General features: G+C 47.9%; 1 protein-coding gene across 1 annotated transcript; it reads right to left on the bottom strand.

Annotated features, from left to right (window-relative positions):
• Positions 1-11,627: 11,627 nt before the first annotated feature.
• Positions 11,628-16,031, bottom strand: GARIN4 (golgi associated RAB2 interactor family member 4). The gene has a single exon (XM_005540786.5). The coding sequence runs from the start codon at positions 13,521-13,523 to the stop codon at positions 11,739-11,741; it is 1,785 nt and encodes a 594-aa protein (XP_005540843.2). The 5' UTR covers positions 13,524-16,031; the 3' UTR covers positions 11,628-11,738.
• Positions 16,032-16,316: the final 285 nt, after the last annotated feature.

The raw sequence follows: 16,316 nt of genomic DNA, 5'->3' as shown, positions 1-16,316 counted from the left end.
TGTATGGTCAGGCAGTTTCTCCAGGGGCTGTATCTATTTTCTTGTTTGTTTTTTGTTTGTTTGTTTGTTTTTGTTTGTTTGTTTGAGACAGAGTTTTGCTCTTGTTTCCTAGGCTAGAGTGCAGTGGTGCAGTCTCCACTCACCGCAACTTCTGCCTCCCGGGTTCAAGCAATTCTCCTGCCTCATTCTCTCGGGTAGCTGGGATCACAAGCATGTGCCACCACTCCCAGTTAATTTTGTTTTTTTTTTTTTTTTTTTGAGATGGAGTCTTGCTCTGTCGCCCAGGCTGGAGTGCAGTGGCGTGATCTTGGCTCACTGCGAGCTCTGCCTCCTGGGTTCACACCATTCTCCTGCCTCAGTCTCCCGAGTAGCTGGGACTAGAGGCGCCCGCCACCAGGCCCAGCTAATTTTTTGTATTTTTAGTAGAGACAGGGTTTCACTATGTTAGCAAGATGGTCTCGATCTCCTGACCTCGTGATCCGCCCGCCTCGGCCTTCCAAAGTGCTGGGATTACAGGCATGAGCCACCGCGCCTGGCCTGTTTCTATTTTCTTTTGCCAGACAGGTTATGTTAGACTGGGGTTTCTTGCTGGGGTCTGTCCTGGGACTGTCTGAGGTGTCACGAAGAGCCCACAGGTAAAGATGACAGATTTGAAAGTGACTCCAGGCGCAGCAGATGACAGCAAGATGGGGCTCCAAGTTGTTTTTCTAGAAGTAACAAGCTGCTGCACTACCTACACATGTAACTCATTTTCCCTGTGGCCAAGACACTCCTGTGCCTGAGGGAAAGGCAATGTCTGCGGCAGAAACGGAGCTGTCCCCCAGCCAGGGGAGAGAGTGGCACCTGGTATGGTGCCCAGTGCTCTAAGGCATGGAGCTTATTGACTGCTGACTGTAGACCAGCCACTCACCACAGTGTAGGTTGGAAGCCTCCTAAGGCCATGCATTTTGCAGAGTCAGCCCATGGTGGGGCCAGGAGTGTGGGTTCCAGTGTCACCCCTTTGGGATTTAATCCTGGCTCCACCTCTGAGGGCCTTGGATAAGTTCTTGTAACTCCTCTATGCCTCAGTTTCCTCATCTGTAAAATAGGAACAATAATGCCTACTTCATAGAGTTGTGGGGAAAGAACCAAGCACAATAATCCCTGTAGAGTTCTTAGAAGAGTGGCTGGCAGAGAGGAAACACTCAGTACAGGCTATGATGACACACGGCAGCCCTGATAAGATGCAATAGAAAGATTGCAGAGGTTGGAGAGAAACACCGGATGGGCTCCCAATTGCTTGGCTCCGTGCCCGACGTGGCAGCTGCTCTTACAATTTCAACTTCAGTTGCTGCAGCCACGGCAGCAGGCTGTGTGGATGATGGCCAGGTTCAGGCTCTGGCCAACCACAGGTTGGGAAATGGCACTGTTAGCTCATGATGTTTCATCTGGTTTAATGATGTTTCTTCCTGTTTTAAGTTTTCCTTTCCTTTTTTAGGGGAGTATAAGGGAAAGAAATTGCCCCTTCCTTTCTTTGGAGAGAAGGAATCCATGAGCTGGAAGGAGGGACCCTGGCACGAAGAAAGGCACAGGCCCCTCCATAACTTGTTTCTACCACTCCCCTTGGAGGGCCCTTGGGGAGGGTTTGTTAGTCTTGAATCTGTGGCCAGGAGAAGCCAAAAATCCTTCGTGGGGTTTCTCCCTGTCCTAGGCCTCCTGTCAGAGCTAGCGGAGATCTGCTGGAAGGAGGCCAGGAGGAGGGGATGTATGGATGCCATCATGCCTGGATGGAGGACCAGAAGGTCTTTATAACAAATATAAAAAATATTTGTGGAGCTCCTAATATGTGGCAAACTGTGGTAGACCTGGATACCCAGAAACACGGCCACTCCCCTAAAGGAGGTTGCAGGCTATACTAATTACAATAATTATTTCAGTACCTTCTTATCAACAGAGTCCTCCATGGAGACTATTTCTCCCCCTGCCCCAGGCACACAGAAGCCTTGAGGTTCTCACTGTGGCCCCACGGTGACAGCACACCCATGTGGGACTCTCAGCTTATCACTGATTTGCAGAGCTGCTGTCTTGCAGCTAAAAGCAATGTGCTGGTGGATTAAAAAAAAAAGTTCTGAGAGGCTTCTTAGAAGGTCATTCTCCACATCATTAACTATTCAGATTCTGGAGCACAGTGCCAAACCCCTCTGTTTACCACAGCCTTGATCTTCCTCTCAAGATCCAGTCGCTAATGCTATGGGATGTCTGGTGGCCCCACTAGGGCTCCCCCAACCCCCACCTTGAGCCTTAGCTTCCGCCTGTTTGGAGCTGTTATCAGAGGAAACAGACTTGAACATGACGGAGTTGCTGCCTCTTGGGCCTGACCAGAGAGTTGTGTTTTCTTGGCCTATATCACCTCAGATTTATCCTCAGCCTGACCACAGTCATTATCAGCTAAATTCACCATCTCTAGATGCCCAGATGATTTCAAAAGTGGCCTGTAGGCTGCCAGTTGGTGTTAGAGTTCAGAGAATCCCTGGACTTCAGCATTAGAAAGGAGCAGCTGCTGTGTCGGGGGTGTCAGGGGCTGGATGCAGGGGCTGGATGCAGGGGCTGTTGCACTGATCCCAACTTGCTCCATTCACAAGCCCCTCATCCATCTCTGAAGACTGGACCAAAGCCAGGGCTGGGGCAGGCCTCTCTGGGCACAGGGGCTTGTTAGCATTAGTTTCATTCCTTCACCAAGAGGCCTAAAGACATTGGAATGATGAGGCAATTAATGTGAAACAGAAACAAGCGGCTTTAGTTCCAGGCATTCGAAACCGAAAGGAAGCTGTTGACATTCTTTGAGACCCACTCTAGGCTATGCTTTATGCTGTGCTAGCCAGAACTCTGCTACTTACTTGAAGTAGGACCTTGGGAAAGTCCCTTCTCTAGGCCTCAACTTCCTCATATGTAAAAGTGCATCTGGGATTAGTCAAGCCCCTTCCAAGCCTGACATACTATGGGTCTAAGTATCTCAGTAATCTCTCTGTCACCCAGGGATCAAAGATTTACAGATGTGTAGGAGAGATGGGGAGGAAAGGACTAAGACATGTCCTTATGAGTTTAGTTAACTAAAAGGTTTGGGGAAAGAAAGGGAAATAAGAAAATAAAGTGAAAAGGGGGAAGAAGGCAGAGTGTAAAAGAGGGAGCTAAGGAAAGTACAAAAGATAGAGATGTCTGCTGCAATTTCTCAGTACCCTTCAGATACATCCTGGCCAGGTTTACTTTCTTAGGGGGCAGGATAGATTGTGAGGGCGTGGAAAATGGTATTTTTTCTACGAGAGTCACAATAGTATTGCCATCCCACATGCTCTTATATGATGTGACCTTGCCATTTCTCTACCAAGATAAATGCAGTCTAGTTTCTCTCCCTTTAAATCTGAGCTGGCCTTAAGACTTGCATGAACAACAAAATGGGTTGTTATTCCAAGTGACTTCTGAGGCTTGGTCAGAAGCAGCTCTCCCTTAGTTACTTTAAGACGTTTGTTCTGAGGGAAGCCAATCTGACCACCTGAGGCCATTGTGCTGGAGAAACCACACATAGGCATTCCTGTTGACAATCCTAGCTGAACCCTGCCTTCTAATAATTTCCCTCAAGTCTTATCAAATAAGTGAATGAAGCTATCTTGGACCCTCCAGGCCAGCCCATGCTCCAGCTAAGTATTACTGATCAATTTCACTTTATACCACAGGGAGCAGAAGAATCACCTAGCTGAGCCCTACCCAAATTCCTGCTGTGTTTGTGCCTAGATTTTTTTATAAAACTAAAAGTACTGGAACAGGATGGTAGGAGATTTTTTTTGTTCGTTTTTTAACACTTGTTTCAAACAGCAATGAAAAATCCTTTAAAATGTATAAATAAGACTTTGAGGTTTTAGAGGTGTGAAATTTCAAAAGAAATCTGGAGGCCGGGTGCAGTGGCTCACACCTGTAATCCCAGCACTTTGGGAGGCGGGCAGATCATGAGGTTAGGAGATTGAGACCACGCTGGCTAACACAGTGAAACCCCGTCTCTACCAAAAATACAAAAAATTAGCTGGGCATGGTGGCAGGCACCTGTAGTCCCAGCTACTCATGAGGCTGGGGCTGGAGAATGGCATGAACCTGGGAGGAGGTGGAGCTTGCAGTGAGCCAAGATCGCACCACTGCACTCCAGCCTGGGCGACAGAGTAAGACTCCGTCTCAAAAAAAAAGAAATCTGGAAGCCAACTTTTCATTTGCCCACTAAGGACTTTAGTACAAAACTACCATCTTCTGTAGGTCATCATATCATTTTTGTTTTTGTTTGAGACAGAGCCTCACTCTGCCACCCAGATTGCAGTGCAGTGGCGCAATCTTGGTTCACTGCAACCTCCCCCTCCCAGGCTCAAACCATCCTCCCACCTCAGCCTCCCAAGTAGCCAGGAATGCAGGTATGCACTACCATGCCCAACTAATTTTTAAATTTTTTTTTAGTAGAGATGAGGTCTCACTGAAGCAGTGTTGTTGTCTGGGGTAAATACCTGGGTTCATAATCTGGAGCCAAGAAGATTAAGGACATGAACACACACGAGGAGTAAGTTTAGTAGCAGAGGTTTAATAGGCAAAAGAAAGAGAAAGGAGGGCCGGGCACAGTGGTTCACACCCCTAATCCCAACACCTTGGGAGGCCGAGGTAGGAAGATCATGAGGTCAGGAGATCAAGACCATCCTGGCTAACACAGTGAAACCCCGTCTCTACTAAAAATAGAAAATTAGCCAGGTGTGGTGGCGGCTGCCTGTAGTCCCAGCTACTCAGGAGGCTGAGGTAGGAGAATGGCGTGAACCCGGGAGGCGGAGCTTGCAGTAAGCCCAGATCGCGCCACTGCATTTCAGCCTGGGTGACAGAGCAAGACACTGTCTCAAAAAAAAAACAGAAAGAAAGAGAAAGGAGAACAGCTCTCTCCCTTGTGAAAGAGAGGGCCTCCCAAAGGGGAAAACCCAGCCTGCAGTGGACTACACCCGATTTTATAGGCAGGCTTGAGAAGGCAGTGTCTGATTTATGTAGGGCTCACAGATTGGTTTGACCAGTATGATGTTTACATAGTATTGGGGGAATCTTATTATGTAAATGGGGTCTTTGCCTGGCTGGTGCTGTATTGTCTTCTCCTTACTGCACATGTGGTTTGACAAAGGGAAGGGAAGATGGAGCTGCCATTTTGAACATGCCTCGTCCCAGGTAGCTTTTTCCTGTTGGCACAACTGCTGGCATTCACCTGTACAAGCTTCTGGCTTGCTTGTCTATGTCTGCAGCTCGATTTTACAGGCTGCTCTTTGTAGAAAAAAAAAAAAGAAACTATTTTGGGACTGCTTTTCATGAAAAGAAAAACCTTACCAAGGACTCGCAGTAAGAAGAAATTAAGCAATTTCTTCTTAACTCCTATATCATTACTATATTGCCCAGGCTGGTCTCAAATTCCTGGGCTCAAGTGATCCTCCAACCTCAGCCTCCCAAAGTGCTAGGATTACAGGCATGAGCCACTGTGCCGGGCCATATTGTATTTTTTTAAAGTACATTTTATCATGAAAAAGGGAGAAAAGGGACTACATCCTACCAGAATGGCTAAAATGAAAGAGATAAACACTATCAAATTTTGACAAAGATATGAAACAACCAGAGCTCTCATATATGCCAAGGGGCAGCGTAAAATGGCATAGACACTTTGGGAAATAGCTCGGTAGTATCCACTAAAGCCGAAAATATGCATATATTCAATTCCATTCTTAAGTATATACCCTACAAAAATTTATGAGCATTTTAACCAAAAGATCTGTGTACAAATGTCCATAGCAGTAATCTTTTCTTTTCTTTTTCTTTTTTTTTTTTTTGCTCCAGTCAAGTGAGAAGCAGTGATGTTTTAGTATCCAAATGCCCATCAACAGCAGAATGAATAAATAAATTGTACCATATTCACACCATGGAATGTTGTATAGCAAACAGAATGAATGAACTATTACCAGAAAAGACATGGACAAATCTCATAAACATGACGGTGAGAGAAACCACAGTCAAAAAAGTACATTATTATGTGATTCCATTTATATGTAGTGGGAAAAGGAAGCAACATTAATTTATGGTGTTAGAAGTTAGGATAGTGGTTACCCCTAGGAGTAGTGACTGAAAGAGATCATGAGATGGTTCCTGAGGGTGTGCCATGATGTTTTGTTTCTTTATCCGGGTGCTAACTGCCTGGGGTTGCTTACTTTGTGAAATACCATTGAGTGGTATGCTTCTGACCTGTGCACTGCTCTGCATGTGTGTCATACTTCAAAATAAAACAGTAAGATACAGGAGGAAGGACATAGTCTCAAAGGAAAGGACAGGTTGTTTTGTTTTGTTTTGTTTTGAGACAGAGTCTTGTTCTGTTGCCCAGGCTGGAGTGCAGTGGCGGGATTTCGGCTCACTGCAACCTCTGCCTCCCAAATTCAGGCGATTCTCCTGCCTCAGCCTCCTGAGTAGCTGGGATTACAGGTGTGCACCACCAGACCAGTTAATTTTTGTATTTTCAGTAGAGACAGGATTTCACCATGTTGGCCAGGCTGGTCTTGAACTCCTGACCTCAGGTGATCCACTTGCCTTAGCCTCCCAAAGTGCTGGGATTACAAACATGAGCTACCATGCCCGGCCAGAACAGGTCTTTAAAAAATATATTTAACTTTATGAAAAGTTTTATGAAAAATATACTATATTTGTCCACATTTTTCTCATCTCTCCTTGAACCAGTATAAATTGCTTTAAGACAGGGTTCTGGGGCTATGCCGATGTCAGTGGGAAGAGAAAACAGGGGTGACAAGATTGGCATCAACTGATGCTGTGAGGAACAGGCCAGCTCTTTAAGGAAGGTGCCTCTCAGCTGCTCCTGGCTTCTGCGCTCATAGTTCACACGCACTGTGTTGTGTGCATGTCTAGGAAGATGCTTCCCAACCCTTTGCAGACCATGGCATACGCAGAAAATGACAACATTGGAATGGCACACTAGCGTACCAGTTGGGGCTCCTTGCGGTCAATGCTGACTGGCCTCATCCTTCAGCCGCCCCTGGGAAGAGAGATCAATACATTGGCACATCTGTGGGAAAGCTCCCATTAGAGAGTGTGGGGAAGACATGGGCCTTCATGACACATTTCAGGTTCTCTAAACTGGCAAAGGGGAAGAGTCTGGGCTTCCTTTGACCTTTTGTTCTTGAAGAGCCCAGCTGTGCACACCCCTCACCCCTGCACTATAGCTCCCATTTGGGTAGTGAAAAATCCCAGGACTCAGGGGAGTTATGCAGCATTAGGGAATAGAGACCTGGAAAGCCATACGCTCCTCCTTGCTTTCCCGTGAGCCTCCTCTCTTCTTGCTGTCCCCTTTACAACCAACAGTCCCTGCAGGGGGAAGGCGCTCTGCTTTAGTCAGTTCCACCTCCCTTCCAGAGCTCATCCTCCTTCCAGCCTAATTTTCCTCACACTCTCATGCTTCTTCCCACTGCTCACCCCCCACCGCCGGCTCTCCTCCAGCACATCACACATTGCGCCCAGGCACGCTGAGCTTGTCTGCCATCTGTGAACAGACCCATGTCGCCCAAGCCCTTCTCTTTCCCTGTCATGCCATAGCCTCTTCCAGGAGTGCTCAGCCTGCTGTTTCCGCTCAGACCTCCCCTCTCAGCAAAGCCTCCTTCTGCGTGCTGCCCGAGAGCCATCCCTACTTGGGTTTGTGTTACTGCTGTGTATGGCAGCATCTTCACAGTGCCTGATTTCCCATCTTGGCCCATCATAGGTGCTCAACAAGTGTTTCTCAAATGACCACCAGCCTGCAGAGGGACCCCGACACTAACTCCACCCCACCCCGACTCTTGGCAGTCACTCATTGTCCCCTTGATGGGAGCCCAGCCTCTCGGGGGACCTGTCTTGCGGCCATTCCACGCTCTGTCACCTCACTGCCAGGAGACTAGAGCCACACTGCCTGGATGAGACTCATCTTTACCAGCTCGCAGCTCTCCCGCTGCCTGCTCAGGGGTGGCCGCCAGCTGAGGGATTGAGCTGATTACAAGTGAATCAGCACCAGGCTGATAGTGGTGTGAAAAAGGGGAAGGGTGACTGTGTCTTAGCCTCAGTCCTGGCTCCCCTCCTTCTAGCCCTGACCTGCAGTAACAGCACATGGCCACCAGAGGCTCTACTGGGCGACTCATGCTCCGCGGAGAAGAGCTCAATGGGAGAGCATCTGACCCAGCTCCCAGCAGATGAGAAAGGAAGGAGTAGAGAGTAGAGACCTCCTCTACTCTCAGAGGTCTCTAGAGCTGAAGCCCCGCAGCCCCACCCGGCTGCCTTATCCTTGTGTTTTGCCCCTCATGGGTCTAGAAGCTGTTTTCTCACACCTTAACATCTTCCTCCTTGCTTGCCATGAGCTCCTCTGCTTGCCGCCCCCTTTACAGAACAACAGTCATGGTAGAGGGAAGATGTCTCCACTTTTGTCAGTTCTGCCTCCTTTAGGAGAGTGTCAGGCCTAACCCATGTGTGCTCTGTCTTTCAGGGCATGGAAAGGCCAATTGTTCTGTTTCATCTTTTCAACACCTCTTGACCCTCTCCCCCGGTCTCCTAACAGCCAGCTAGGTTCAGGGCCTCCCATCTCTGGCCAGGATTAGTGCAATGGCTTTCTGAAGGGTCCCAGGCTCCAGGAAGCCCCTTGCCCATCAAGTCTCCACCCTGGAGCCAGACAGCCCTCACTGCCATCAGACATCAGCCTCCAGTGGCTCCTAAAGGCTGGACATCCACACAGCACCCCACGGCCCCAAGATCTGGCTACTTGATTTTCCTGCCCTGTGTCCCTCCTCTCCCCTGGTCCTCTACCCAGCAATCACCCCAATACACTGTGATGTTTCAAGTCTTTGTACTTTGCACACATTTTCCTCCGTGGCCTAATTCCCTCTCTCCACCCCTCACTCCACACCTCCTCTACCTTTACCCTTGCTCCCCATTCTTTCTTCACCTGGCACACAGCCCTACTTATCCTTCAAAACTGCCACTTCCTCTGTGAAGCCTTTCCTGACTCGTGTCCCAAAATCCCTCCTCTGAACAAATCCTGTTCCCTAAACATGCATCTGTCATTGTATCCGTCACTCAGAGTTGCAATAATTACTCACACATATGCCTGTCCTGTGTCCTCCACCGGCTCTGTACCTCCATGTGGGACCCGTGGCCAGCACACGTCGGTGGTGCCCAAAAGCTGTTGCACTGGAGTTGTTCCCTCTGCCCCATCACCTCCCACCTTGAGCAAGTCCTTTAGACAACCTGATCTGCAAAATGGAGAGATGTGAGAATCAGAAGAGAACACGTAATTCAAGGGTGTTATAAACTGCTAAGGGCTGTACAAATGTTTGTATTGCATTTTTGTCTTCCAGACCAGTGTTTACCTACAGTTGCCTGTGTGGAAATCAGAAGATTAAAGGAATGCGATGTGATCTTTTTGTAATTTCCCCACTTGGGTCAAGGGAAAAGCTGGTCGAGAGTAAACCATTAATTCATCTCCCTGCAGGCCCCCCAATCTTCTCTAGAGTTCTGGGTTAATGATTCTGAGGTTGTTTTCCTCACAGAGCCAATTCATGTCTAATCTTTGGCATGTTCTCCCCTTTGTTAAGAATAACTTGACTCACTCCCCTAATTCCTCATCTTGGGGTCAGGAGCCTTGTTTTGCAGAAGGAAATGGTGGCTGCGTGTAAGTCTTGGGCCTTCTTTCTTTTTCAACCCCCTTTCTTTCATAGATTCATGCCTACAATTCCCTCTATGGACAGAAGAGACCTCTCCTTACCTTCATAATGAAGTGTGTGACTTTTCTCAAAAGTAGCTTTAGGAATTAACTATGGAGGTCCAAGTAGCAAGGATGCTGTGACCTAACTGGTAACCACCTCATGTGTGGTTTAATTGCTTTTGGAATCCCAGCAGAAGAAATTTTCTGAAGATCTGGTATGGAGAAACCATTCTGGGCCTGGCTTTTAAGTGTTTTATTAGCAGCTGGGTGAGGACTGGGCTGCAAAGAGATACAGCCCCCATCAGAAGCGGTCCCTTGTGGGGAGCAAAGCCTGGAATTCCAGGAGGGAGGTCTGTTTCTAGCTGAGGCAGAGGCTGGGGAGCGAAGCCTGGGAGCCAGACATGGCTTAAGGGTGGTCTGGACACTCTTGAGATAAGGCCAACTAAGGACTCTGAGCTCACTGAAGTTCCAAAGCCAACTCACAGCAGCTCACCACCAGGCATCTCCCCTGCCCCCACATTCCCTCCTCTCAATCCAGGAATTTTGGTGCTCATCTCTATAAAGTTTAGACCATGGTGGTAGGAACTTGGTAAGTCTCAGGTTCTTGTGTTGCCCGATTCTCCTTGGATTTGCTGTTTTTGCTTCCTTCCCATGTCTCAGGCAGGTCTTTGCATAAAGAAGTGGGCTGGTAGATCTGCAAAGGTCCCTGTGTGACAGGAGCAAGTCACCCTCTTGAGCCTCAGTGTCCTCTTCTGTAAAATAGGGATATCATTCTTTCTTTCCCAAGGCTTTTTGTAATAATGTCATTCACATCTGAATCTTAACCAAATGGGCCTTTCAGACTTAGATCACGTTTGTGCCTGCGTAAAAATGAAAGCATTAAGGAGAAGGAATTGGCGAATATATGTCTGGAGCAATAACTTCATCAGAACTGCCACGGTGATTGTAGGACCATTCTGATTCCAGAGGTATTAACATGCAAAACTCAATATTGAAATGCAAAACCCAACAAAATAATAAACATCCTTGTACCTACCTCCTTGCTTAAGATCTAAAACAATTCCCAATGCCACTGAAAGACTGTGTTCACCTCCCTGATCCAATCTCTTGCCTTCCCACCCCAGAGAAAGCCACTGTCCTGAATTTTTTCCCACTCCCTTGGTTTTGTTTTACCAAACACGTATCACATATGTAACATATTATTTGTATTTGATCTTGTTTTTGAACTGTCCTATAGGTAGAATTTTATCTTATTCTGCAATTTGCTTTTTAAAGTTTTTGAAAGAGCAAAACTTATCTATGCATATAATATATGTAGCTGTCATTTTTTGTCACTGCATATACCCCTCTCAATTCTGTTGTCAGAAATTTAGGCACTTTCCAGTATTATTTTGCTATAAACATTCTCGTGACTGTCTCCTGGAACATATGTGTTTCTTGGGAGTATAATTAGGAGTGGAATTGCTAAGTCTAGACAATGTTCCTCCCTGCTCTGGTTGCCAACACATGCTGCTGCTCCCTTACTCCCTCCGCTGAATAGTGCAAGGGGGTGAGAGTTCTGTTCTTGCTTTGTCTTTGTATCTTCCAGGGCTCGGGGGACAAGTTTATAAAAAGGATGGGGAGATGGTGGAGGTAGAGCTTCCAAGCTCCCAACCAGACTTTCAGCCATAGTCCTGGCGAACCAAAGCGAGGAAGAGGTTGAGGAAGGCTGGAGCACTCATCTAGGCTCTGCTGAGCATGGGTGTGAGGTGGGGCTCCCCTTGACTGGATCCTGGGGTCTCAGGCTGCAGCACAGTTGACATCACAGAATCCACTGTGAGGTCACTGCTGGGCTGTGGGACACAAAAATTCAGCCAGCAAGCCACTCTCAGATGTATGGTTCTTTATTTAAATGGCAGTAAAGAATGCTGGAATAGGCTCTCCAGGGACACTCCTATGAGCTCTGGGCTCCTTTACAGCTTCCATCTCTGGGTCTCATTTAATGGGTTTCAAAAGTCATTGTCTCCATGATGTCCGGTGTCATAGAACCAACCATCTCCAGCCCCTGGCCACCTTCTGCTGTCTTGGCGATGGCCACGTTGGTGCTCCTCTCCACCGTCTTAGCCATGATGTCCACATCTCTGCCATGTGGTGTGCCCACTGCTTTTGTAGTAAGGTTGGCTCTGACGTTCCTCAGGAAAGAGCTGATCCTGCCAAGTCTCTTGCTGGATCCGGAGCTGGTGGTCGATAAACTCCTCCCAGATTTGTGAGAGGTCCTGGACTCCTTTGAGATGGGCGTGTGGCTGACACCTTTATGCGAGTCCCCGTGCCTGCTGCTCCCTGGGCTGCTACAGCCTTTCTCCTTTTTGTCATCTCTACTGGCTCTGTGGCTGAATGAGGACCTGCTGGAGGACTTTCGGGCAATCTTGTCCCCCCTTGTTTTGTGGCGGCTTTCACCTGTCCTGCGGCGACGGGAACTCCTTCCAAGAGCCTTGTCCTTTTCCCTTCTTTCCCTCCCCTCCTTGCAAGCTTCAGCACTGGCCTGGGTTCGCTCCCTTCCATGCTGTCCACTCAGGCTGCTCTTGCTCTGCCGGGTGGAGACAGGAAGTCCCGCTGCTGCATCCATGTCTGTTTCTGCAGCAGTCTTGCTGGTCAGTTCTACTCCTGCAATGGCCAGGCTCATGCTGCCCTCTCGGGAAAGGCTCATGGACGTGCTGGAAACATGCTCTGAGGACTTGCCTGCAGCCCCTGCCACGGCCACCTTTGTGCTGTTTGGAGCCATGCTGGCAGTGCCTGCAATGGCCATGTTGCTTTTGCTTCCTCCTGCACCTATGGTGGCCACCCCAGCTATGGCTACGCTCACTTGTCCAGGGGCAGAATTGGCTGCTGCCACACTCAAGGCACCTGCTACGGTGCCTGTTGCTGCCCCTGCAGCTGCCCCTGCTGCTACTGCCTCTTTAATCACCCCTGTTGCTGGCTCCTCAGCAAGCTCCGTAGATGTTTTGGGGATGGATACATTGAGCACATTAGTGGGTTTGTGAAAGTCATGTTGGAGTCCCTCCCCTCCAGCATAAGCAGCAGAGGTGGCCCCACATACCTCAGAGACCATGTGGAGGCTCCGGATGCTGACCTGGTCCTGATCCCCCTTTCCTTGAAGATCCACAGCTTCTAGGCTCCTCCTGTCTTCCTGAAACACAGGCATCCACATCATGTCTTCAGCTGGAATGCCACAGGTACTGCTGTTACTCTCCATAGGTGGCCGCAAGAGGTAAATTAGTTTTTCCCAATAAGCAAAGAGGTCATCCCGTGTATTGAGAGCAGGACACAACTGCAGATAGCAAGATCTGCCAGTGGCAAACTTCAGGCGCAGCTGTTGTTTCTCATGGTCGTGAACAGAGATCCGTACAAACTTCAGGGGGAGGAGCCTGGTGAGCTCTAAGTTCTTGGCTGCCTTGCGTTTTTTTCTCTTGGTGGCCTGGCCGTGTCCAGCATACTCTTCGCAGCCGGTGGCTGGTCGTGCCAGCAGCATGACATCTGGGAGTGGGAGGATGGGGCTGGTTCGTGCAATGCCCATGGTCACCATACGGACACGGTTGTGCACATCAATCACTTCTCCCCTTTTGGTGATCTGGATAAAGTCGCTCTCAAATATCGGTGCATATTTGAATATATCATACTCCCCCTTGTACAGTTGTCGCTGCAGTCTCCCCATGGTGGTGTTGAACATGCTCATGCTGGAGCCACTCTGGGCCGTATAATACGGCAGCAGAGAATCACCATTCATGGCTGTCTTTCAGCACGATGGCAGGGCTGGTGAGGCAGGTCTCTGGGTCTTCCTTGGCCTCGGTGGCAGATGAGGGACCAGTGGTGCTCCTGGGTCACAAAGATGGCTCTGCAGCTTGTTTCTCAATCCCACCCCACCCCACAGGCCCCTGCTGTTGCCTGAGAGCCTCCCAGAGGCCGGGGTGGGGGTGGGAGTACAGATGATTGCTATGGGGGTTCTGTGGGGTGCCTGAACTGCAGACTCTTCCAAGATGTAGAGATGCAGGGTGGGCTCCAGAGAGGTTTTCTTCTGGGTCTAACCCCCTGACCTCCACCTCTGATTTTTTTAACTACAGTTTGTAGTCTCTCTCCCTGAGAGTCTACAAACTGTAGTCCTAGTGACAGTAAGTGATCACCCTCTCTGCCTAAACCCCCTTTGCAGCCATATTTATCTTCTGCTTCCCTTTGTGACCTGTTGCTGTCACATAGCCCTTTGTTGTCATCCCCCAGGCCAGGGCCATGATCCCCTCACTAATACTCCTTTGCCCCCATAGAGGACAGCCCCACCCTACCAGGTACTCAAGTGGGTGCCAAAATAAAATTTTTTCAAATGAGAAAATGTTGTGTGGTTGCTTCCCTTTCCTCACTCCCAATTCAAAAGATTCAGTAACTAGACAGGGTCTATAGGAATGCAAGATAATGGGATAAATTTGAACCATCTGAGTACATGGTTTAAAATTTTTTCTAACCTAGAATTGGCAGTCTTGGTTCTTAGCCCACTCTTCCATAAAGATCTCAGTTCATGCTGACAACGGAAAACTTTAGTAATAACCTCAACCTTTAATAATAACATGAGAGATTGCTTCTCCTAGGTGCCATACTATGTATCAAACTCCATTCCAGTTTGATACTAGTGCAACTCTTCTCATCTTACAGGTAAAAACACTGAAGTTGTGTAACTTACCTACATTCGTAGAACTTGTAGGCAGTGGAGGCATTATTTGAATACAAGTGTTGCTGCTTTTAATGTCTTCCTTCTGAACCACTACAGAACTTACAAAAAAAGCTTGGGCAAGCCAAATAAGTTGCATAATTAATTCTCTGTGTGTGTGTGTGTGTGCATGTTATGGAGAATCCAGGACAACCACTTCAGGAAGGGGCTGCGCTGAGTTGGGGATTAAATTATCCGGGGGGCCACCTCTATTCCTCCCCTCCATCATGTTTATACCAACATCCTGTGTCAGGGAGCCCAGATATTTTCTCAAGGCCCCCAGTGTTTGCCCCATGCCTCTCTTACCCCCTACCCTGTGAAATGCCAGGAGAAGAGGGTAGGATGGAAATTGTGAGCTTACATTCCGGGAGCTTACCAAAGGCCCTCCTCTACTCACCTCTCTACCATGCAGAAGTAGTTTGGAAGCCATTTACACCCATGGGGAACAGGTGCCACTATACCTCCTGCCTTGCCGTGCCCACAGAGCTAGCCCAGGAATAAGTTATTTCCAAGCTGTTCCCTGGAAGTTCTGAGAAGGAGCCCCTGCTTCCAACTGTCTTTTCTCCCAGCTTGATAGGCCCGAAATCCTACCTTAGAGATTTAGTCCTTGAAGATAAAGGCTAGCTCTTTCTTAACATACACACACCTGTCTATCAACTGATGGATAAACGAAATGTAGAGTATCCATATAACAGAATACCATTCAGCCATAAAGAGAAATAAGGCACTATTACATAATACACTAGGCTGACACTTGAAAACATTATGCTAAGTGAAAGAAGCCAGCCATATTGTTTGAAAGGCCACATATTGTATGATTCTATTTACATAAAATATCCAGCACAGGCAAGTCCATAGAAACAGAAGATAGATTAGTGGTTGCCAGAGGCTGGAAGGAAGGGGAATGAAGAGTGACTCCTTAATGGGTACAGGATTTCCTTTGGGGACAATGAAAAAGTTCTGAAACTAGATAGTAGTGGTTACACAGCATTGTGAATGTACTTAATGTCACTGAATTGTACACTTCAAAATAGTTACAATGGCAATTTTTTTGTATATTTTACCCCCTACACACACACTCACAAATGTATATACTCTTGTTTGAAACCATTGCGGTTGAAAAAAAGCATAGGCTTCAGCTTTGGAAAGATCCACTGTGAGACCTCGAGCAAGTTACTGATCTCTCCACTCCCTTATCTGTAAAATGGGGATAGCAGTTGTTGTGAGGATTAAATGAGATAATACATGTGAAGTGTTTAGTGTATTGTCCTACTCAATAAATGTTAGCTTCTGTTAGCATTAGTCCTCAACAGTCCTTTTAAGTGTAAATTCCTTCCTGAAAGCAGTGTTTGATGAGACCATGTTAAAATCTTCTGGAGTGAGAGCCACCATAAGAACACAGGATGCTCAGTGGGCAAATGTGGCCTCATTTCAGGCAGATTCTAATTGGAAACACTGTTCACTCCACAAAGAAACAGTACATGAACCCAACCAGAGGTTATGGGACAGGGAAGAGAGGAGAAAGCTTGACATGGGTTGGCGTGTTGAAGGTTTATTCAAAGCCCCTGGGGAGAAATTAGGATACGGATGGAAAATAGTATTTCAGTTAACAGAAAGTGGAAAGATTCCATTCCAGAACTCCTGCCCTGGGCCAGAACCCTTTAAAAGCTCTTGACTCTGAAAGAGGTATCAGGCCAGCTCTCAGGGAAAGCCAGGGGGGCAGGTGGAAGGCAAGAGAGGGAAGGGAGGGTGGCTTTCCACACCCTGGCAGTGTGACATCACCACTACCAACAGGAGACAGCTCGGTGCAAAGACACTGTCAAA

This window comes from Macaca fascicularis, chromosome 1 (assembly GCF_037993035.2).
Source record: "Macaca fascicularis isolate 582-1 chromosome 1, T2T-MFA8v1.1".
In the NCBI taxonomy this organism is placed as follows: domain Eukaryota; kingdom Metazoa; phylum Chordata; class Mammalia; order Primates; family Cercopithecidae; genus Macaca; species Macaca fascicularis.
This window is presented reverse-complemented; position numbering and strand designations above follow the sequence as displayed.

Coding starts and splice junctions, on each gene's coding strand:
- GARIN4 (XM_005540786.5), bottom strand. CDS start 13,523: ATGAATGGTGATTCTCTGCTGCCGTATTATACGGCCCAGAGTGGCTCC.